This window comes from Urocitellus parryii, chromosome 9 (genome assembly GCF_045843805.1).
Source record: "Urocitellus parryii isolate mUroPar1 chromosome 9, mUroPar1.hap1, whole genome shotgun sequence".
NCBI classification, from domain to species: Eukaryota; Metazoa; Chordata; class Mammalia; order Rodentia; family Sciuridae; genus Urocitellus; species Urocitellus parryii.
The window spans coordinates 96,263,182-96,288,443 of record NC_135539.1 but is presented as its reverse complement, the minus strand read 5'-3'; the positions used below and the strand labels follow the sequence as shown (position 1 = coordinate 96,288,443).

Sequence of the window (25,262 nt, the reverse complement as noted above, 5' to 3'; positions counted from 1 at the left end):
AAGTTTAATGAACTACTTTCTCTGGAATCAAAGCTTCAAATTTAATTTTATATACATATATAAAATATCCTTATATATATGAGGATATATATGAGAGTTCCCACAATCTATTTACAACATGGTTTTATATATATATTATATATATATATATATATATATATAGAGAGAGAGAGAGAGAGAGAGAGAGAGAGAATTTTAGACATTAGCCATGATAGTAAACTTCTCATCTGGTCAAAATATGTGTCTTTTAAAATATAGGTAATTATAATCCACAGAAACTCTGAGCCTCTTATTGTTTAGGATATGAGCTCATCACTCATTCTTTCTGAATATATTACAAATCTGCTAACAAACAGAAAAAAATAATGTCTTTTTTTAGTTTCCTCTTTTACATATATAAAGCTCTTCTTCTTGTAGAGGTGTCATCGAATAAATTAGATCACTTCTCATCCTACCCAACACACCCAGCTCCCTAACACACATGTGGATCAGGAAGCGAAGGACAGGGGAGCCAGGATGACATATTATCTGCACTACAGTATATTAGCTTTAACACTTTTAATCAGAGGAATTGAAGACTCTACGCCTTTGCTGCCTCAGTTAATCTTTATACTAACTGAGTGAGATAAAAGAAGGTAATCGTATTTATTCTCTTTTACCAATATAAAACTAGAAACACATAGACCTTAAGAAGTATGTGCCTAGCCATACTTGAAACTGCTGTCTTGCAGTAGTTTGCTGGCATACAACTACAGTTGGAACTCAGAACTCCTCCTAAGGGCTCAAATATTTATTATAGTTAGAAATATTTGTTTTGGTTGGAAAGCATATCTAAAACAAGCATTGATTTTAATAACTGAAACAAAGCAGCCATTTGCTTTGAAATTCTCTTTATTAAAAAAGTATAGGAAATACAAGGGTAGAGATCCAGTATATATAAACAGAGAACAATTTGAATGAGCTGACTGGCAGGAACTGGTTTAAATTGTTCCCATAGTTGTACTCTGTTATTTATATTAAGAGATCTAGATGTTAACTAGTTGGCCGCCCATGGAGAGATAAGGGAGTAGGAATGCTTTTTCACAAGACCACTTCAAACAAACAACTGCATGTAGTGATTGGATTTACAAAATAGATGAATTAAATTAAATAATAATGATTCACGTTTAAAAGGACTTTCTTTAATTGAGAGTCCCCACAATCTATTTACAATATGGTTCCATTTATAGACATTCTAGTTCAATCTAACCTATCACGAAAGCATCTAACTTTAATAAAGCAAGGTAGAAAATGAATTCAATTTACAATAAATATAATAGGTTCTCTGAAAAGATAGCAATAACCTAAGTAGAAAAGTGAAATTACAATCTATTAGGGGAGATAAAACTAACATATTATAAATATGCAAACATCTCAGGAACTGTTAGACATAAAGCATATATTGAATGCAAAACCACTCTGCTACAGTCGGGTATGGTTTGAGTATATCCATCAAGGATTCCTCTATTGGAAGCTTGATCCTCGTTGCAGTGACATTGTAAGGTGGTAGAACCTTTAAGAAATGGAGTCTACTGGAAGGTGATTCGGCCATTGGGGGCACTACCCTTGAAAGGGATTAAGTAGTTCTCATGAGACCCAGTTAATTTCTAGGAGTGTGAGTTTTTATAAAAAGATCAAGACTGGTCCCTTCCTGTTTTTGGTCTTCCAATATCATCATGTTATGTTTCCCTCTCCCAAGTGTTCCTACCATGATGCCATTCACCATGATGTGACACAGCCAAGGGACCCTCACCAGAGGTTAAATGAATAAAGTAGCCCTGTCTTGGACCTTTGGCCTCCAAAACTGGAGCCAAATAAAATTCTTTTCTTTACACATTATTCAACCTCAGGATTTTTTTATAGTAATGAAAAATGGACTATTACAAACCCCAGCATAGGAGAATCAAAGAAATAATCAGTGGGGTATGGTGGCATATGCTTGTGATCCCAGCTACTCGGGAGACTGAGACAGAAGGACAGCAAGTTCAAGGCTAAAGGTGTTAGCAACCTAGTGAGAATCTGTGTAAAAAAAAAAAAAAAAAAAAAAGGACTGGGGCATAGCTCAATGGTAAAGCACTCCTGGATTGGATCCCCAGTACTCTTCCACCACACACACACACACACACACACACACACACACACACACACAAGTTCAAAAGTTTTGCAACAATAATAGGTAAAATGACTAATTGTTTACATGCCCAGTGAATAGGGAAAGTTCAATCTGACAAGCTCATCACCAACAATACTTCCAATTAATTTCCTCACTTTAGTTATCCCCATATTAGCTTTCCCTTAACTGTTAGTCATGCTTAGCTTTTTCTGCAGTTTTCATACCTATGGCGCAACAATTAGATTCCAAAACAAAGCTGGAAAAGAAAGGACAATTGGATACTTTAAGATGAAGACCCAGAACCTTCTGGCTGTGTCTGGCTGGGCACAAAATCACGAGCCACTCACAGCCTTGTAGATTCAAACAGCAACTCTTTATTCCTGAACTCTCACCGGCACTCTACACGCTCGTTCTGGGAAAAATCCACACTTCCACTGGGCTCTGCATCCCAAAATACTCTCCTAATCCCGCGAGAACTCAACGGGAACTCAAGGAGCAGGCGGGCGCCTGAGGCAGCAGGATACGCCCTATTCCCAGCAGGGTCCACCTTAAACCTGGAACCACCCTAAACCCAAGGAGCGGGCCTCTGAGGCAGCAGGATACTCCCTATTCCCAGCAGGATACACCCTAAACCTGGATCCACCCTAATCCAGCAGAATCCTCCCTAAATCCGGATTCACCCTGGTCCTTGAGCAGGGTCACCTTTCTCAAACATTCATGCAATGTCACTGCAAATGACCTGGGTCCAAGGCAAGCCCATTTCCACAATGGAGAGTCCTCCCTCTAAGCAACATTGGGTAGGCTGACAAAGAAATTGCCATGCATCATTTCTACTTGGCTATGGCTCTCAGCATCTCCCTCCTTCTGATTAATTAAACAACAAGCAATGTGGCTTAGGGACCGTGCCTGTTAGGTTGTCCAATTCAACATATGGTTCTTACCCGTCATTGGATGAACTGACCTCTAGGCGTCAGCCTCCTGTCTTAGGTTGATACCACTGCAATTGGATCATACACATCACTGACTACCAGTCCAGCATACAGCCATACTTGTGGATAGGCCTATGCACCAGTGGCGGGGGGGTGAGGTTCTTTGTCTCACCTCTGTTGGCCCCCAAATTTGGCCTTTGCACCAGTGGGGGGGTGAGGTTCTTTGCCTCACCTCTGTTGGCCCCCAAATTTGGCCTTGTTGCCAGTGTGGGGGTGAAGTTCTTTGCCTCACCTCTGTTGGCCCCCAAATTTTAGACCATCACTAGCACAAGGGAGGAGGATACAGAAATGCCACGACACCAAGCCAATTGATGGCTCCTTTGGAAAAATTGCATCACTGGTGACACCATCAGCAAAGATATGCCAGCACTACCACAATTCATTGCACCAAACGATAGTTCACAATGTATACAAGTGATACATAGTCCAGGCAAGTTCTGCAAGCAGTTCAAAGCGGAGGAGTCTATCAATATGTCCATTTCCTCCCAAAGTAAATCAACTCCTTGATTGAGCATTACTTGTTGAGTTATATTCATTGATGCATCAGTTTATACAGTTTACTGTGGTAGCTATCATAGAAGCTGTAGTTTGGTTTTATCTTTGTCTTCACCAGCACTGGGATGAAGATAGGAATTCTGGCAATGATGCTAAAGAGACATTATCCTGAACAGAATTATTAAATATAATGAAAAGGAAAGGTGAAAGTAAACAAACAGATCTGTTAACCTCCTTTAAAAACAATCCTTAACAGCTGTTTACCTAATTTAAATTAAACCATTTAAATTGAGTGAATAAAAAAAAATTCAGATCCATTTTTTCATGAGTGCTCCTCATATATGAAATATGGATATATGCACATACAGACATACAACACAAAACAGAAGTGTGCACACATAACATACAACACATAAGGCAATAGTAAAGGCCTTGTAGCTTTACCTAGGTGAAATCTCCATTGCAATGTTTAAAAACTCCACAGTCAAAAAATAAAACTGATCAGAAAAACATTAACTTAGGTCTGTATGAGCTCAAAAAATAAAATAGAACTTTATGATGTGGGAAAATGCAATAATAAAATAGATATTGAAAAAAGCACCCTGGTTAATCACTGTCGCAGATGTAAGAATAGCCAAGCTGGAGCTCTGGATATCAGCTGTTATGGATTTGAGTCAAATCATCTTCTTTTTGGTCTGTAGAAATTGCTTTGGTTAGTCTCTCTGGAATCCAAATCGGCTGCTGTTCTCCCTGTGGAAACACACAAACAGAACCCCGACTCCAGACAATCACTGGGTCAGGACCTTTCCATTGTCCTGTTAGAATATCTTTCCAAAGTACCTTAGGCTTATGTACATTTTTTGGATACATATGTCTTTCCGCAGCACTAAGTCTTGATGAATCCAAATTTAAAAATTTTAGAGTAAAAAGGGTTATTTTAAGTTTATCTTTGGGGAATATATACCCCTTACCAATTCCCTCTTTTTGCTTTAATAAGTACATTTTAATAGTTTGATGAGCTCTTTCAACTATGCCTTGTCCCTGTGGATTGTATGGGATTCCTGTTATATGAGTAATACCAAATGATGAGCAAAATTGTTTAAAAGAGGTAGAGCTATAGCCAGGACCATTATCTGTTTTTAACTGTTTTGGAACGCCCACAGTGGCAAAATTTTGTAAGCAATGAGCTAAAACTTCTTTAGTTTTTTCTCCGGCATGAAGGGAGCCCATCAAAAATCCGGAAGAAGTATCAACTGTAACATGCAAATATTTTAATTTTCCAAATTCTGGCAAGTGTGTGACATCCATCTGCCAAATATGGTTAGGTATCAGTCCTCTAGGATTGACTCCAAGATTAACTTGTGGTAAAAAGGTCACACAATTTTGACATTGTTTTATTATATGTCTGGCTTGTTCCTTAGTTATTTTAAAATGCTTTTGTAAAGTATTAGCATTGACATGAAACCTTTTATGAAAATTTGTAGCTTCTTCTAGTGTAGAGAAAATATGTATGTCATGTGTAGTTTTATCTGCTAAATCATTACCCAAACTAAGGGCTCCAGGCAATCCTGTATGTGCCTTGATATGTCCTATAAAGAATGGATCTTTTCTGTCCCAGATTAGACTTTGTGTAGTGGAAAACAAAGAGAAAACAGTAGAGGAAGGAGAAATCCTTAACTATATACTGACTATCAGAAAATAAATTAAATACAGAATCTTTAAACATCACAAAAACTTGTAATACTGCATTAAGCTCTACCTTTTGAGCTGATTGTTTGGGTACTAAAAATGTAAAAGTTTGATCAGGGGTAACTACTGCAGCTGTACCATTATTTGACCCATCAGTGAATATATTTGGAGCATTCATGATAGGTGTTTTTCTTGTCATTTTTGGAAAAACTACAGGATGCTTAGACCAAAAAGACAACAAAGGATTAGATGGTAAGTGATTATCAAATGAAACATTAGATTTACACATGATTATTGCCCAAGTATTTAACTCATTATCTAACTCTTCAATTTGATCCATAGTATATGGAGTAATAATTTTATTGGGAGAAATTCCAAACACTCCCTTTATATTTTTGAGACAGGGTCTCGCTAAATGTCCAAGGTTACAGCATGGCTCACCATGCCTGGCCCAAATCAGAAAAATATGATGATTAAATATTAAATATTAAAGTCAATTGACATAACGTCCTTTATAGCTATTTTCCCCCACACCAGGAACCAATCCAAGATCACCATGGATTTAATTGCTATGTCCTTTTAATCTGAGACAATTTCTTAATCTTTGTGTTTCATGACATTTTTTTTTTTAAGAACATGAGCCAGTAATCTATATTTGTCTACCTCAACTACATGTTATGCATTATTGTGCAGGAATATTACATTAAGTTGTGTTATTCTCATTTTAAGAGGAACATGATGTCAGTTCTTCCCATAACTTGTGATTTTAGTCTTGGTCATTTTGCTATAACAGTGTCTATTAAATTTCTCTATTGTAAACATTTTTCATCTTTGTAATTAATATATAATGTGTGGAGTTATTTTTTATGTAAGTTTTTTATTTATATATGACAGCAGAATGCATTACAATTCTTATTACATAAATAGAGCACAATTTTTCATCTCTCTGTTGTAAACATAGCATATTCACACCAATTTGTGTCTTCATACATGTACTTTGAATAATAAGGATCATCACTTTCCACCATTATTAATTATCCCATGCCCTCTCCCTTCCCCTCCAACCCCTCCGCCCTATCTAGAGTTCATCTGTTCCTCCCATGTTTCTGCTCCCTATCCCACTATGAATCACCCTCCTTAAATCAAAGAAAACGTTCAGCACTTAGTTTTTGGTGATTGGCTAACTTCACTTAGCATTATCTTCTCTAACTCCATCCATTTACCTGCAAATGCCATGATTTTATTCTCTTTTATTGCTGAGTAAAATTCCATTGTGTATAAATGCCATATTTTCTTTAGCCATTCATCTAAAGGCATCTAGGTTGGTTCCACAGTTTAGCTATTGTGAGTTGTGCTGCTATAAACATTGATGTGGCTGTGCCCCTGTAGTATGCTGTTTTTAAGTCTTTTGGGTATAGATTGAGGAGAGGGACAGCTGGGTCAAATATTGGTTCTATTCCCAATTTTCCAAGAAATCTCCATACTGCTTTCCATATCGGCTACACCAATTTGCAGTCCTACCAGCAGTGTATGAGTGTACCTTTTTCCCCACATCCTCGCCAACACTTATTGTTGTTTATATGCATAATAGCTGCCATTCTGCCTGGAGTGAGATGAAATCTTAGAGTGGTTTTAACTTGCATTTCTCTAATTGCTAGTGATGATGAACATTTTTTCATGTATTTGTTGATTGATTATACATCATCTTCTGAGAAGTGTCTGTTCAGATCCTTGGCCCATTTATTGATTGGGTTATTTGGTTTTTTTGGGGGGAGGGGGTGTTTAGTTTTTTGAGTTCTTTATATACCCTAGTGATTAGTGCTCTATCTGATTTGTTGTGGGGTTAAAGATTTGCTTCCAAATGTAGGCTCTCTATTCACCTCATAGATTGTTTCTTTTGCTGAGAAGAAACTTTTTAGTTTGAGTCCATCTCATTTATTGATTCTTGATTTTAATTCTTGTGTCACAGGAGTCTCATTAAGGAAGTTGGGGTCTAATCTCATATGATGGAGATTAGGGCCTACATTTTCTTCTATTCAATGCAGGGTCTCTGGTTGTATTCCTAAGTCTTTGATCCATTTTGAGTTAAGTTTTGTGCATGGTGAGAGATAGGGGTTTAATCTTATTTTGTTGCATATGGATTTCTAGTTTTCCCAGCACCATTTGTTGAAAAGGATATTTTTTCTCCAATGCATGTTCTTGGCAGATTTTTCTAATATAAGATAATTGTAGTTTTGTGGGTTAATCTCTGTGTCCTCTATTCTATACTATTGGTCTACCAGTCTGTTTGGGTGCAAATACCATGCTGTTTTTGTTACTATTGCTCTGTAGTATAGTTTAAGGTCTGGTATAGTGATGCCACCTGCTTCACTCTTCCTGCTAAGGATTGCTTTAGCTATTCTGGGTCTCTTATTTTTCCAGATGAATTTCATGATTGCTTTTTCTGTTTCTATGAGGAATGTCATTGGAATTCTGATTGGAATTGCATTAAATCTGTATAGTGCTTTTGGAAGTATGGTGTGTGGAGTTATTTTGAGACACTAAACATTATGTTCATCATCACTTTTTCTTCTAGTTTTAGCATTTTTGATAATTCTAGCCTAAAATTAATTGTTTTGCTGGAAAATAATTAGTATATAATAAAAATTCATGGTAGCTATTATGAAGACAAACAACAATAAGTGTTGGTGAGGATGTGGGGAAAAGGGTACACTCAACATTGCTGGTGGAAACGCAAATTGGTGCAGCCAATATGGAAAGCAGTATGGAGATTCCTTGGAAATCTGGGAATGGAACCACCACTTGACCCAGCTATCCCTCTCCTCAATCTATACCCAAAAGACTTAAAAACAGCATACTACAGGGGCACAGCCACATCAATGTATAGCAGCACAATTCACAATAGCTAAACTGTGGAACCAACATAGATGCCCTTCAGTGGATGAATGGATAAAAAAGTGTGGCATATAGACACAATGGAATTTTACTCAGCAATAAAAGAGAATAAAATCATGGCATTTCACGTAAATGGTTAGCATTGGAGAAGATAATGCTAAGTAAAGTTAGCCAATCCCCAAAAAACAAATGCCGAATGTTTTCTCTGATATAAGGAGGCTGACTCATGGTGGGACAAGGAGGGGGAGCATGGGAAGAATAGATGAATTCTAGATAGGGCAGAGGGATGGGAGGGAAAGGGAGGAGGCAGGGGATTAGCAAGGATGGTGGAATGGATAGTTATCATTATCCAAAGTACATGCATAAAGACACGAATTGGTGTCAACATACTTTATATACAACCAGAGATATGAAAAATTGTGCTGTATACATGTAATAAGAATTGTAATGTATTGCACTGTCATTTATTTTTTTAATCAATAAAAATTTATTATCTTAAATTATACAATTCATTATTTTTAGTATATTCACAAGTTGTGCAACCATCACCACTATAAATTCCATTTCATCCAAAAATATACTGTGCACACATTACCAGTTGTTTCTCTTCCATACTTCTCCAGACCTGTGGCAAATACTAATCTTTTCTTTTAAGTCTTCAGCTACTTCATTTAAATGGAATTATATAATAAATGGTCCTTTGTGCTTGTCTTCTTTCACTGAACATTTTTTAAGGCTCGTCTTTGCAGTTTTACCGATAATTTTATTCTTTTTTGTTTGCCTAAATCAATTTATTACCATGATTCTGGGAAAATGGTAATATTCTAACTATATTATTATTTTTATTATCAATATTTTTATTGTCTTCTGTGAGGAAATTATTCAAGAAAACTGTACCAGTGAAGTTCATCTTAATAGCTAGGATTCCCTTGCTCTCAAGTGGTTTACAATCTTAGATAAAAGAGTCTAGGACGACCACCTTTCTTGAGGTTTTCCAGCTCTTTCCTCATTTCCACTTGAACAAACACCAAGCCTGTCACCCCAGAGCTCCTCCCTCTCCCCTAGGTGCCCCCTCCCTGTGGTTGCAGGAGGAGGAAGTGACGCGCCGGAAGTATCCCCGTTCCCCTTACAGTGGGGGAAGGAATCAAACTCCCAAGATGGCGGCGGCGTCGGAGGAGCGGATGGCTGAGGAAGGAGGCGGCGGCCACGGCGACGGCGGCTCCTCTTTGGCCGCCGGCTCTGCTCAGCGACAGCTCCCACTGCCTCCGCCACAGCCTCCGCAGCCGGGGTCCCAGGCACCCCCAGTGCCGGCGCTGGCTCCGGACCAGCTGCCTCAAAACAACACTCTGGTGGCGCTGCCCATCGTAGCTATCGAGAACATCCTCAGCTTTATGTCCTACGACGAAATTAGCCAGCTTCGTCTGGTGAGGCCCCTGGGGACCCGGACGCCCTCTCCTCTGGGCTGAGTTCTGTGGAGGGGAGGCGCGGGGATTGCGTTCCCGGGGAGGGAGCCTTCCTGGAGCCCCAGCCTGTGCGAGATCCCGGAGCTCGCCCCTCCCCGTCTCGAACTGTGTCTTGGCGTCCGTCAGCGGGAGTGGGCTCATTCCTGATTGCGCTGTGGCTGCGGGATCGGGGGCTACTTCCCGAGAGAACTTGGCCCCTAGTCGGGAAGCGGGACCGCGGGTGAAGTGGAGTTGGGCTTTCCACGTATCTGGCCGGAGCGTGGACCCCCCCAGGGGTCTTGTTTCCTGTCTCTTATATACCGCCTCCCAACCCCTGGCCCGAGTTGGCAGGCAAAACTCAAAAGTGGGCTGATCCCAGCCAGACTTGGTTTGTCTTGCAAGAATAACGAAGGTATTGTTCCCCCCAATCACTCAAAGCTTCCTTGTTGGAGAAGATGAAGTAGGGGTCGTCGATTCTCCCCAAACCCCGGTAGAGATAGTGAAAAATTGGAACGTGTTTTCGTGGCCTTAACCCAAACGTCCTGCTTGACCACTAAAGTAGAGCCCTGGGAAATGACCATTCTGGCCCCTCCTCACCCAGACACTTCCCCTCCGAAGTGAAGTAACTTGCCCTTTGACAGCCCCCCCCCCTCTTTTGCAATTCATTTTTAAACTGGTGCTTTAAGTCCACCCTCCAGCTTTAAGAGAGATTTATTTATACTTTAAAATCACAGTTGTTCTGTCCAGGATATTTTAAAACAAAAAAATTTGCCATTGGAATTTTATTTCACCCCAGTGACTTGACTGAAGATTTGATGAATGTCTTAGTTCAGTCAGATATTTTGCTTCCTTTCAGCGAATTTATCTTTAAGTGGTCAGGAAATTGAAGGAGGTGGACATTTTGAAGTGATTGCAAGCCGATTCTGTGTAGAAGCTATATCTGCTTGGGATTGTTTTTAAGAGGACAAAGACATTTTGTAAATGTGCTGTGTATAAGCATTTCTTATTAATCAATATGCCATATTTTAGGCTTAGGCCTCCAGTCTGAATTGGTTATAATCGCATTTTTCAAAGGAAATAATATTTTTAAAAGAAAGCTTGTAAATATTCACACTGATGGCCAATTTTTTTCGTAGTCAACACAGCAGTTCAATCATGCCAGTCTGCAGGATGGAAAATTTCTTCAGTTGAAAATAGATATTTCAAAATTTATTGTCCCTGATTTTCAAAACATTTCATCCTAGAATTTTGTTTAGAATCTTAAATATTTCTTCAGATTTTTACAGACTGGTGTTTGATCCAAATTTACACTATATGCACATGGTGTCTGGAAATTGAACAGAACATTTGATTGAATTGAGCTATTCAGCCAGACAATGGCTCTGTGAAGCTTGAAGTGTTCACAGTTGTGTTTTATTATAAATGTAGAGGAAAACTGTGGGTTTTGTTAGCTTATTTGTTAGTCATTTTACTGTTTTAAAGTTAGAACATTCTTAAGGGGGGAGGGACAGCCCATCTTAGAGAACAAGAGTTAAACACATTCCACAGTTTATTAATAAGTAATAATCTCTTTCAAGTGATATATTCAGCTGCATGCTTAATTTTTTAAGCAGTTCTCGTTTTTTTGGTCTTCTAAGGTTACAAATTTATCATTTCAGACATTTTCTGAAGGAGTCCCTTTAGTACCAACTCCCACTCCCACCTCCAGGAAAAGATATTGTAGCCAGTTTTACATCTGCAAACAAGTTTTGTTTTTGTTTTGTAATGAAGATTTTTTTTCTTTCTTTCAGGTTAATGGATAGTTCTTAAATAGATTAAATGGATAATCTTTTGTGGGAATTTAGAGGTGTCTTTGGTTTTAGAGTCATTGGTTTGATTTTGGAAGGTACATTTCAGGTAGCATCATAAAAGAAAGATGTTCTTTCTTGCCACTAGGTGTCAGAGTTAATTTAATTATGTTTTTTAATGAAATTAAGACAGTGCCTGGTTAGGTACATTCCTTTTCAATTTAAGTGGTTATTTATATCTAAAGAATTGTTTACCAAAAAAGAAATCTTGAGACTTAAGTATTGGTACCTGCTGTATGTATTGCAAAATTTCTTTCATTTTAAGATTTTTTTTAGGAAGAATTAAAACTGGATATGCTTGAAAGAGAATAATATTGAGAACAGAATTCATTTCTGTAAAGCCAAATGGAAAATTCATTTCCATTAGCTATTTGGTGGAATGATGAGCTAACTTATGCATTGTGTGGGTGTTTTGTTTTGTTTGGACTTTTTTCTTCCTTCCTACTTTACTTACCTTATCCTATATGACCTCACTCATAGCCACTGTTAGCACTAACTTAGAGGACAAGTGTACAGTCCATGTGCTTATTTTCTTTGAAAGATTTCCTCTAAGTAGAAATTGCTTAGAATAATGTTTTTTTTTTTCGATTATTTGTGCAGGTTAGTTGATAAGTCTTTGTCTCCAGTTACCATGAATAATTGAAATTTGACTCCAGTTCACTGATTTCCAAGGGACTATCTGAATGCCTTATTAAATTGGATCTTTTTTCTGCCATTGATATTGTTCCAAACATGTACCTAAAACCTGCAAATCCTGATTACACAGAAATAGTTTTATATTTAACTCTTTAAAAGTATTTAAAATTATTTGGATGAACACAGCTTTTGAAATGACAAAACACGTACTTTGTTACTCCAATAAAACAATTTTTTCCCTGTGCTACATTATTAGTGTGTCACCCAGGCCCCCTTAGTAGGTACATGAGAGAGACTTTGAAACAAGTGCCAGAAGTCCCCTACCCTTAGAGAACAGGTCAAAGGTAACTTTGAGCCTATAACTTTGACTCATAAGCACAGTATTCTTAATCTGCTGAAAAATAAGTACTGGAGGCTTTTAAGAGATGTTTTAGAGAGAGGCACTATCAAAGGTATTTCCCTGTGATTCAAGTGGAACCATTAGTGGTTCAGAACACAGTTTAATAAGAATTCTTATTTATTATCTGGAATGAAATTTTCTAGTCAGCAATAAAATGTATAGAAACACACTTTGTCCTAAGACATTTTTCTAGAGTGCTCTAAGTAATCAGTCTGCTACCTATGTATAATTCTTTCACATCTTCAAATGTTAGAAGAGTTTTGTTAACCATATTTCACTGCATAATTGTTGAGCTGATTTTATGCCAAAATTTTCGCCAAAAGCAGGGTGGAATCGTTATGTGAAACTTAAAAATTGTGCCAGTATTACTTAAAAATCATTTATTACTAAACTGTCTTATGTACAAGATGAGGATGCATGTAATAGTTGTGAATATATGTTAAAACTGAATAGTCCAAATTGGTGCACATCATTTCTTCATGACAGTTAAATGAACATTAGTTATTGATTTGTGACTACTAGTCAAAATATTACACTTGGGAAAATTTACTATGATTCTGTGAAATATGGACTTACAGAATTAACTCTGTCTGAAGACTCTGTGCCACTATCATTGGTTTTATTATCTGACACAAATGCCCACCCCAGTCCTCAGTGCCACTCTTATTAGATGTGTTTATGGTTAGTGCTGCAGCACTCTAAACAAAACCACACCAGTTCCACTTTGGGAAATAAATACTGACAATGCACATTGGCTGAAGAAGACAAACGTGCATCCATATAACACTGGTGAATGCACTGCTGCTCTGTTTACCTTTTAAGTGGCATGAGGAACAGTATTATACCATGCTATAATTATGTGTTGAAAAGTTATAAGCCAATTTTTGGACTGAAAAAAACAGGCTGTTATGCAGTGGCAACCATTTATGCAGGGTAGAGTAGGTCAGTTGGTAGAAAACATGAAGGAAAATGGGGGAAACTACTTCTTTTAAAACAGGAAGGTTTTGTTGTTTTTTGGTACTGGGCATTGAACTCAGAGGAACTCCACCACTGAGCCACATCCCCAGCCCTATTTTGTATTTTATGTAGAGACAGGGTCTCACTGAGACTGGTTTTGAACTGATAGTCCTGCCTCAGCCTCCTGAGTGGCTGGTATTACAGGCTTGCACCACCACACCCACACCCGGGTAAAGCAAAAAAAAGTTTTGGTTTAAAGTATGGCACTCCCTGCCTTGTATTGCTCAATGTATACCAAGAGTTCTCAAGTTTTTCTTTCATTCAAGCATTATAATTATACATAGTATTTGAGTTTCTTTTTGACAAAATTATACATATAAGGAATTTGCTTTCAGTTCCCATTTCCTCTCCCTTTTCTCCCTTTCTCCATTCCCCTTTTCTCCCTCCTCTACTTAACTGAGCTTCCCTTCACTCCTTTGTTTATTTTTGATTGGTACTTTTTACGTATACATAAACGAGTATTCCTTTTGGTACATCTATAAAACATAATTCTGGGTCTGGGGCTATAGCTCAGTGGCAGAGCACTTGCCTAGCATGTGTGAGGCTCTGGGTTCAATCTTCAGCACCACATAAAAGTAAACATAAAATAAACATATAAAATGAAGTTGTCCATGCACAACTACAAAAAAATTAAAAAACATAATTCTGTTGTAGATTCATTCCATATTTCTCTCCCCTCCAACCTCGTGCCCTCTCATTCTCCTGCTCTACCAATCTCCTCCCCGGCTGCCTTCTTTCCCTTATTTTGCTTTAGCTTCCACATATGAGAAAAAACATTTGACTGTTGATTTTCCGAGCCTTGCTTATTTCACTTAGCATGATTTTCTCCCCTGTACAGTCTAAAAAGTTATTGGAAGTCCTAAGAATTTACCTTAAAGAATTCTAGAAAACACAAAAATGCCCAACATATGCCATTAGCTGCCAGAACAGTAATATCATCATTGTCTTATTGCCTTTAGAAAATGATGCTTGGATACTTGTTAGAAAATAAGTAAAAAGTCAAATAACTTCTTAGCATTATGAGAATAGTTTGATCTTACAGATTTACAGAAAGTATCCTTTGAGTCCCTGGAGTCCCCATACCACACCTTAAGAACCATTGCTCTATACTGTGTTCTATAGAGAATACACTCTGTTGGCAAATTTTTATAGTTTTTTCCCTCCCACGTCTCTTCCTCAGGCTTTTAATCTTCTTAACTGGTACTTAAGACTAGGTAAGAAATTATAATCGATTGGGGACAGTTTATTCTTCCTGCTAATTTTCTTAAAATAAAGGGGCTCAATCAGTAAATCTGTCAGCAGTGTAATCATGGAGACATAATGTATACCCTTCCTTGAGCATATTTACAAAGCAACCAGAATAACAGATGCAAAGATAGTAAATACACGAATGTTTGGTTAACCAGGAGACTTTCTCGAGATAATGAGTTCTTAATCAGTAAAAATGGAAGAAAATTCCCATCAGAAAAAAGTGACATATAATGATGAAATTGGAGAAGAGTGATAAAAGGATTGATGAGCTTAAATTTGAAGTATATTAAATATTCTGGATTATTGGTCAGTCTTCCCTCAGCCTTGAACTTTTTTATTTCACAAACCAGTCAAATGTAAGAAACCAGGCTGAGATAGTGTTTATAGGGGGGACAAAAAGGATATTTTTTTAAAAATTTTATTTTGTCTTTTAATATCATCATTATTTCATAAGAGTGACTAGATATATCTGCATACACTGTGCTATAATTTAGATCTGGAATGTCCTTTCGAATGCCTAGATATTAAAGATTTGGTTCCAAGCTTGTTACTCTTGAGAGGTGATGGAAATGTTTTTAAGTGGGGCCTAATGGGAGGTCTAAGTCATTCATGTGTGTCCTGGAAGAGGACTATTGAACTCCAGTTTATTTCTCTCTCCCATACTTCCTGCCACAAAGTGAACAGTTTTGCTCTGACACACACTCCTATCATGACCTACTATCTCTGCCCTTCAGTTGCCTAAAAGCAATGTCAGCCCAGTCATGGACTGGAACCTCCAAAACTGTGAGCCAAAATAAACCTTTCCATTTGTAAGCTGTTTATCTCAGGTGTTTGTTGCAGTAACAGAAAGTATACACACCCTGATAAGTTCCATGTGATACAGATTCTTAAAATATTAAAAAAGGTACTGTACTAAAAGAGTGATCTGTGCATGTAAATCCAATTTCGTGATTTGGAGACTAGAAGCAAAGAGAACATTTAGTAGAGGTTTCTCCCAACCAACTGCTTTCACCATGAAAGATTAAATGAAACAAACATGAGGTTGTTTACTTTCCCCAACATCTCAGGCCTCTCGGAGCACCTACTTCTGTTTTCCTTCTCCTGTGCCTTTCAGCACCTCAAGCATTTATACTCAGCAAAGCCTTCCATGATTCTTTTTCCACCTGAAACAGAATTGAACCCAGGCCCTGGAACATGCCAGGCAAGTACTCTACTGCCAGACAACATCCTGAGCTCCAGCCTTGTGTGATTCTTATCTGAACTTAGCCAATATGTCTTTAAGTTCCCTTTACATCATTATTATAATTTTGGAATTATTTTTGGAAGAGCTTGTTTTCCGTGAGGTATAAGCTCCATGGGGGTGAGAACATACCTCTTTTCATCGTGAATCTGAAGGCCTTAGACAGTCTGTGATTCAATATAAGCACTTTATATCTGTTGAATAAGTAAAGGTCTTTTGAATATAAAAGTCCTTTGAATAAAATTATAATAGTGTTAAAAATTGCTGCTTAATACCTCCAATAGAGATTAGAAGTTCTTTTTAATTTTTTAGTGCACCCAAGATCTTTAACAGATTATAAGGCCGTTTTAAGAAAATGGGTGACTCAATTCTTACGAGAATGAAAATTGATAGGGTAATCTGCAGTGAGTATATAATGAGCAGATAGCCATTTATAATAGTGCATCAGATCTTCATTTTAATCAACACTCAAGTCTTTATATTAATGAGGAGAATAGGCTGGACATGGTGGCACACACCTGTAATCCTAGCAGTTTGGGAGGCTGAGACATGATAATCGCCAGTTCAAAGCCAGCCTTAGCAACGGCGAGGCACTAAGGAATTCAGTATCTGAATAAAATGTAAAATAGGGGTAGGGATGTGGCTCAGTGGTTGATTGACCATGAGTTCAATACCCAGCCACCCCCCAGAAAAAGAAAGAATAATAACAGATAATAAAAAACAATAATCAGAATAGGTGTTCTCTTTATGGAGTCATTATAGGAATTCTGGGAACAGACTTCTTGTTTTTCTCAGGCCAGTGTTAAAATGAATTTATATTTTCTTTCCAAGTGAATAATCTAGGTGAGATACCTAGAAAATGTAAAATTTGTTGTAATTCTACCTGTAGACATTTGAGGATTATATATATATGTGTGTGTGTGTGATATATACATACCCACAATATAGTAACAAAATAATCTTAGGAAATCATGCAAGGTAGGTGGAATTTTTTTTATAAAGGATTACAGTATTATGCAAGAGGTGGCAAGTTGTAGCCATATTTAAGTGAGGGAAAATAAGATGAGTTCATAGTAAGAGGAAATAGAACAAAAGAAGATCCAGAATGGTTGTGATTCATTCATTATTCATTTCTAAATGATTTTTTCAATTGTCATTAACTTTTGGCACATTTGCTTTCTTTCTATTGTATTCATTCTTTCTCTAAATATGAATATGCACACATGTGCACATATATAGCAGACAAGGATATGTGTATCTCACATATACATTTATTAAATCATTTGAGATATGCAAATATAGTTATATGTTCCCCCTAAATATCTTTCTTCCATAATCACAATATCATCACTTTCAAGAAATTTAACATTGCAGATTATATTCAAATTTCTCAATTACCACCAAAATGTCCTTTATAGCTCTTGTGGGAGGTGGTATATTTTGAATCTAATAAAGGAAGGATTCAACCCTAGTCTAGAACACTCCCCCACTCACTCTCTCCCTCTCCCCCCCCCCACTCTCACACACACACACACACACACACACACTTTTTCATTCTTTCTTGGCATTGACATATTTGAAGAGTCTAGCCTACCACTTGGCTTGTGTAAAATGTTGAGAACTGTAGGGCACCAAATGAATACCTTTTTTAAAAATTGGGTTACATTACACTATATTCCTCTAAGATATAAATAGTTTTATATTTTAACTTTTTTTTTTTTTTTTGGTCTTCCTTTTAGGAACTGGGGATTGAACCCAGGACTTTCACACATATGAGGCACGTACTTTGCCACTGAACTTCATTCCAGCCCACATTTTGGTATTTTTGAAATAGGAATGTATCTTGATTCACTTTTTTTTTTTTTTTTTAATTTTTAATGTTTATTTTTTAGTTCTCGGCAGACACAACATCTTTGTTTGTATGTGGTGCTGAGGATCAAACCCGGGCCGCATGCATGCTGGATGAGCGCGCTACCGCTTGAGCCACATCCCCAGCCCTTGATTCACTTTTGTATATATTATTGGAGCATTATTTCTTGGATTCCCCCCCCCCCCAAGACCTTTGATTAAATTGATCATATGTCTTTGTCCCCATAGTATCTTAAAATTAAAGAAGTCCAGCATACTGTTTTTCATGTCAACTAAGTTATGTGAGAAAAAAATGATATGAATTATAAGACATATATTGTAAGTCTCAGTGTCAGCTGTTTAAAAACATTCATCTTTAACTCAGTTATCATTAGATATTAAAAGAAAACAGCATGTCTTGCATTAGTAACAAGGGCCATTTTGGCATAGTAAATCTAAAAAAGATTTCTAAACAAATACAAGAAATATTTGTCTTACTGAACACTTAAATGAGAAAGTGAAAAAAGGATAAACATGGCATTTTAAGTCCTGAATTAACAAACTAAGAAAAACTGCATCTATTATTCAGCAAGTAGCAAGAACTTCATTTAAATATCAGTATCAAACCAGTAATTTTTCCTATTAATTCCCTTTGGGGGTATATTTTTTAGTGTTTTATAGTTTATATTTTTTCTAATCTTTAAGTGCCCTGATATTTTGGGGGAGGGGGCTTTTTTGTACTTAAAAATTTTTAATGAAGCCAGGCATGGTGGCATATGCCTGTAATCCCAGTGGCTCAGGAGGCTGGTCAACCATTTTTTTTTTAACTGATACGTAAGTATCATATAGATTTATTTATTTATTTGTTTGGTACTGAGGCTTGAACTCAGGGGCACTCCACCACTAAGCCACATCCCAGCCCTGTTTTGTATTTTATTTAGAGAAGGTCTTACTGACTTGACTAGTGTCTTGCTTTTGCTGAGGCTGGTTTTGAACTTGTGATCCTTCTACCTTAGCCTCCTGAGCCGCTGGAATTACAGGCCTGAGCCACCATGCCCAGCAATCCATACAGATTTTTGAGGTGCCATTTGATGTTTCCACATATTACACATTATTTAATGTTCTAATCTTGGTAAACATCTATCTCTTCAAACCTTTATCATTTCTTTATAGTGAATACCGCATTTAAAATCCTTTTATTTATCTTTTTAAAAATATAAGCTACTTTATCCTTATCTGTAGTTACTATTCTGGGCAATAACATAGCAGAACTTCTTAGTCCTATTTAATTGTAACTTAGTACCCATTGATCACCCTCTCCCCATCCCTCCCAGCCTCTGCTAAGCTCCATTCTCCTTTCAGTGTCTATGAGCCCTGATGATTTTTCTACTTGGTCATCATCTGCATTATCTTCTGGGGTCTTATTTTACTGTCATATTGCTAGGATTTTTAAAATTTAATACACAATATTTCTTTCTTTTAGCCTTAGAAAATTATTAACATAACAACATAACCTTAAATTTGGAGCTATACTTTTTTGGGGGGGGGGGCAGGGGATACCAGGGATTGAACTCAGGGACACTCAACCACTGAGCCACATCCCCAGCCCTATTTTGTATTTTGAGACAGGGTCTCACTGAGTTGCTTAGCACTTTACAGTTGCTGAGGCTGGTTTTGAATTGGTGATCCTCCTGCCTCAGCCTTCTGACCCAGGGGGATTACAGGCATGCACCACTGCACCCAGCTGGAGCTATACTTTAAATGAGACAATTTTTTTGTTGTTGTTTGGGGTTTTTTTGTTTGTTTGTTTGGGGTGTGTGTGTGTTGCTAGGGATTGAACCCAGGGCCTCAGGCTTTTGCACTCTCTGGATTGAGACATAGCCCCATCCCTAAATGAGATACTTTTACTTGCAAGTTAGTATATACTTCCAACAGTGATCATTAAATTCCTGGCCTTGGGGAAATTCTGTGTATTTCTGTTTTCCTGTGGTCACTTTGTTTCTTTTCGAATTCTAAACAAAAGATGTATGCACGTTCTTTCCAGTTCTTGTGCTGACAATCAGTGTTTACAGAACATGAAAGGAGGACAGTGTTGACTAATGTTTCACATATATTTACCTTGTCTTTTGTAGTGATATTTTAATTTCTTTGTGAACTCTTTTTTTTTTTTCTTCAACCAGCTTCAAACTACAAATGCCAGTTGAAGTTTCATTTGTAGGCATTTACTTTTTTAAATACAATTATTATAATTATTTTTTAGTTGTACTTGGACACACTATCTTTATTTTTTTTAAGAGAGAGTGAGAGAGGAGAGAGAGAGAGAGAGAGAGAGAGAGAGAGAGAGAGAGAGAGAGAGAGAGAGAGAATTTTCTTTAATATTTATTTTTTAGTTCTCGGCGGACACAACATCTTTGTTGGTATGTGGTGCTGAGGATCAAACCTGGGCTGCACGCATGCCAGGCAAGCGCGCTACCGCTTGAGCCACATCCCCAGCCCATATTTTATTTATTTTTATGTGGTGCTGAGGATCGAACCCAGGGCCTCACACATGCTAGGCGGGCGCTCTACCACTGAGCCACAATCCCAGCCTTGGTATTTTTTTTATCTTTGACTTCTTCTCTTGGAGTTTATCTACATTGACTTCAGCTGTCTCCAGAGAAATTTCCAGAACCATATCTTTAGTCCTAATATTACAAGGCTTACAGAAAATAACTAACTATTCTAGTATGAGATCTTTCAAAAATGAGTGATCTTTTCTTTTTTCAAGTGATTTCTTATTATCTTGATCTCCCTGCTCAAAACACAGAAAATTCTATTCTCATTTTTGTCCAAACTAGTCAATACTAATATCCAGTTGAATTTCAAGATGATTAGTGAAAGACAGGTAAGCCCTAGCACTAGCTAGATTCAGTGCAGCAAAATTCAAAATAATTTCAGCAATACCTTGAAAGAAATTTTAATAGTAATTGACCTTTGTTGTTTTTCTCTGTTGTTTTCACTGCTGAGAAACTATTTCATCTCTGACGTTAACTGCATTGTGAATGTAATTGTAACGTCTGTGGAGACTACAAGGTTATGTTAGAGGGTACATAACAGGTCTTTCTTTTTAATAACTCTTTCCATCTTATGATGTAAAGCATCAAGTAGTTTTGACAACAAAAATTAGTTTTTGCAGTCCCCAACTTTTACTTTCCGTAGGTACCACTTTCAAGTTCTTTGGCTGATCTTCTATTGATTTTCTACTATGAAAGAAGAGAGGTTAGGTATCCCATATTTTACACCGAAAAACACACTGCCATTTCCTTCCTCCAATAATATAGTAAAAGTTTATTTTCTGCTGGGCACAGTGGCACATGCCTGTGATCCCAGCAGCTCAGGAGACTAAAGCAGGAGGAATGCAAGTTTAAAGCCAACCTAAGCAACTTAAATGAGACCCTGTCTCAAAATAAAATTTTAAAAGGGCTGGGGATGTGGCCATTGGATTCATTCCCTAGTAACAAAGTATTTTCTTCTCACATAAAACATGGTACTAGTGTCTGTGACAATGTGGTTATTCAGGATTAGGATACTGATTGTCAAAGTATGATCCAGGGAACCAACAGTGATTCTTAGGATCTTTCTAGGGGTCCATAAAATCTAAAATATTTTTGTTAAACAATCTTAAGATATTTGTGTTTTTGACTCATTATTTCACAGCTATAGAGTGGCAGTTTTCCAATAGTTGTGTGAAATGGGATGATGTGTATATACTGACAGTAAATAAAATGTGTGCTTATGTGTTCTTATGTTTTTTAAAAGGTTTCTAAGTTCTCAACTTTTCAAAAATGTAATATAATGTCATTATAATTTATTTGGAAGTAAGAGTTATTTTTCATTAAAAACTGTTAAATGTTAACTTGTTTGCTGGATTTTTTTTTTCAGTGACACTGAACAAATATTGATAACTGGTTTAATTTAATTAGAAATAGATTCTACCACATTTTAAAATAACATTCGTTAGAAATTACTCTGGGTACTTACATTTTATTATGTTTTAATTTATTATGAGGTGAAAAGAACTGTTTTCCTTAATACTTTTCACATGGCATGCTGTGGTATAGGAACTATCTAGTATTAATATTAGAATAGTAAGGCCTTCATGAACTTCATCCCAGTTTGCCAGAATGATTTTTCTTCCTATATTTTCGGGAGGAAACAAGTAGTTTGCTTCGTCAGCATTTCATTTCAACAAATATTTTTCAAGCATTTGTGCTTAGATACTATGAGAAATATAGAAGCATAAGATAAATTGTGTGTAATTGACCTGGCCGTGTCAGAAATTTATTTCAGTGTCTTAAGTACCCATCCCTATCCAGTGATCAACATTCAGGTTGATGACTGAATTGCTGCAGAATTCTCCGCAATCAAAAACCAAACAGATATTATATATTAGGTTTAATTAAGATACAAAAGATAGGAGCTGGGATTATGGCTCAGTGGCTGATCGCTTTCCTAGCATGTGCGAGGCCCTGGGCTCAATCCTCAGCACCACATAAAAATAAATAAATAAAATAAAGATATTGTGTCTAATTAAGGAATAAATATTTTTAAAAAAGATACAAAAGATGCTAGGATATCAGAAATATAAAAAATATGCGGGGAAACGTTTTTTAATTAGCGTTAACCAAATGATTTAGCATGTATTATTCTAATGATACCCCTATAACTAAAAATACTGTTCACAGTGTATTGATGGCTGTCTCAGGTGCTCAAATGATAGCTGACATGCACAAAATACATACAGATTGGGTTTCAGATGAGCTGTTTTGACTTCTGATCTTTTGCTTTTACTTAAAAAAACACTATGTTCCTTGAGAGTTCGAAATAGTTCTTTCTCCTACACTTGAAGATATTTTGGAGGATATAGCAGAAATTAGTCTAAAGGCTTTGACCCCTTGTTCTCTATAGTTAAATTACTAGAAGAAATAAAAATTCTCATTTGCTTATAATTGATATAAATTTTGTGAGAGGTTTGACTGAAGTTTGAATGTACATTTTTGGCTAACAGAAATTCTCTTGTTTCATGCTATTAAAAATCTTCAAATGCATTGTTTTATTGATCTTAATAACTAGTCTCTGAGAACATTCAGTTGACACTTAAATGATATTCATTTGCCCATAATGTAATATTAGTAATGAGATGCCATAGAAATTACATAGATTAAGGGATTTACCCACTGCCACTAGTAAGAGATTCAGACACCAATTGGTGAACAAGTAGAGAGAACTTTTGGTCATCAGTTAATTGTCTATTGATAGTTTAGTTATTAATTTTGTTTTTATTCTGCCTCCCCTGTCCTCATAGGTTTGTAAAAGAATGGACTTGGTCTGCCAGAGAATGTTGAATCAGGGATTTCTGAAAGTGGAAAGGTACCATAATCTATGTCAGAAACAAGTTAAAGCACAACTTCCAAGGTATGATATGGCAATCAATGGAATTAATTTATAGTTGGGGGTATTTTTGTTTCTTGTTTCAGAGGCTTTTGTTTGTTTTTATTTTTGTAAGGATAGTCTTGATTTGTTTATTTATTTAGAGACAGGATCTTGATGTACTGCTTGGGCTGGCCTTGAACTTGCAATCCTCTTGGATTATAAGCATGCATCACTGTACCTGGCTAGACTTTTAGTGTTAAATAGTTTTCAACTTTTTCCTAGCAAAGAACTCACAGGTACATTAAGTGGGCAGCTTTGGTTATATAGTGGTGAGCCCAGCTGCCTTTCAGAATCATAAGTGATTTTTACTGTCACTCTCCACTCTCACCATTTTTGTTCAGCATTTTATTAGATTTTATAGTCAGGGAAATAAACAAGAAAATGAAATAAAAGTCATCCAACTATGCAAAGATGACAAGTTCTCATATACAAGGATTACACTGTTGTATAATTAGAGGTAATTAACAAGTTCAGCAAGGATGCGGGTATAAGATTAATATACAAAAATCAATTGTTATTTCTGTACAATGAACCATCAAAAATGAAGTGAAAAAGAAGACAATTCAATTTATAGTAGCATTAATACGAATAAAATACTTAGTAGTAAATATCATAAAAGAAACCTGCAAAAGGCATTGTGGCACATGCCTGTAATCCCAGTTACTTAGGAGTCAGAGGCAAGAGGATCACAAGCTCAAGGCCAACCTGGACAATTTAATGAGATCATGTTTCAAAATAAAAGGCTAAGGAGGTAACCCAGAGATAGAGTACTTGCTTAACTTGAGAGTTGTATGCCAAAAACTACAAGGCATTGTTGAAAAAAAGTAAAAAAGACTTAAAGCAATAGAAGGATATTTTTAGTTCATGGATTGGAAAACTTTCATATTGTTACGGTCAGTATTTCCCAAATTGATCTATACATGCAGTGCATTCCCTATCAAAATCCCAGCTGTCTTTATTTGTAGCACACAAGAGACTGATCCTAAAATTCCTTTGGAAATAAAAGAGATTCAAAATAACCGAAATCATCTTTATGAATAAAAATATTGGAGGACTAACATTTCCTGATTTCTAAACTTACTACAAAGCAGCAGTGATCAAAACAGTATGGTACAGGTATAAGGATAGACATGTATCAATGAAATAGAATCAAGAGTCCAGAAAATAAACCCTTCTATATTGACTCAGTTGATTTTCAACAAGTATGCAAATACAACTTAATGGGGGAAAGAACAGTGTTTTCAATAATGCTGCTAGGAAAACCAGGTATCTTCATGTAAATCAATGAATTTTTTTTTGGACCCCTTCCTCAGACTGTATACAAAAGGACCATAGATCTAAGTGTAGATTGTCAGCTCAATACTCTAAAATCCTTAGAAGAAAACATAAATAATAAATCTTCATGAATTTGGACTGGGCAATGGTTTCTTCCACATGACAACAAAAACATAAATGGTAAAAAAATAAAGTAGGCAAGTTAACGTCAAAATTTTACAAAGTTTTGAGGCTTAAAGGATACCATCAAGAAAGTGAAAAAAAAAAAAAAACCCATAGAGAAAATTGTGTGAATCATATGTGATAAGTGACTTGTATTTAAATTATGTGAGAAACTTTGACAACTCAAAAAACAACCAAATTCAAAGTGGACAAATAATCTCTTTCTCCAGAAAAGATATACTCATATCTGGTAAGCATATGAAAGATGGAAGATGTTCAGTATCAATTGTTATAAGGGAAATGTGAATAAAACCATTACAAGGGGCTGGGGATATATCTCAGTTGGTTGAGTGTTTGCCTTGCATGCACAAGGCCCTGGGTTCAATCCCCAGCACCACCAAAAAAAAAAAAAAATTATTATGAGATAACACTTTCCATCTTCTTGGGTGGTG

At 36.6% G+C, this 25,262-nt stretch overlaps 1 protein-coding gene across 1 annotated transcript in view; it reads left to right on the top strand.

The window, feature by feature from the left end:
• The first annotated feature begins 9,364 nt into the window (after positions 1 to 9,364).
• Positions 9,365 to 25,262, top strand: part of Fbxo28 (F-box protein 28) — a 33,350-nt gene continuing 17,452 nt past the window's right edge. The window contains exons 1-2 of the mRNA XM_026407143.2: positions 9,365 to 9,644; positions 23,246 to 23,355. Of these exons, the coding sequence (XP_026262928.1) occupies positions 9,378 to 9,644; positions 23,246 to 23,355 (377 nt within the window). The 5' untranslated portion in view covers positions 9,365 to 9,377. The remainder of the gene's footprint in view (positions 9,645 to 23,245; positions 23,356 to 25,262) is intronic.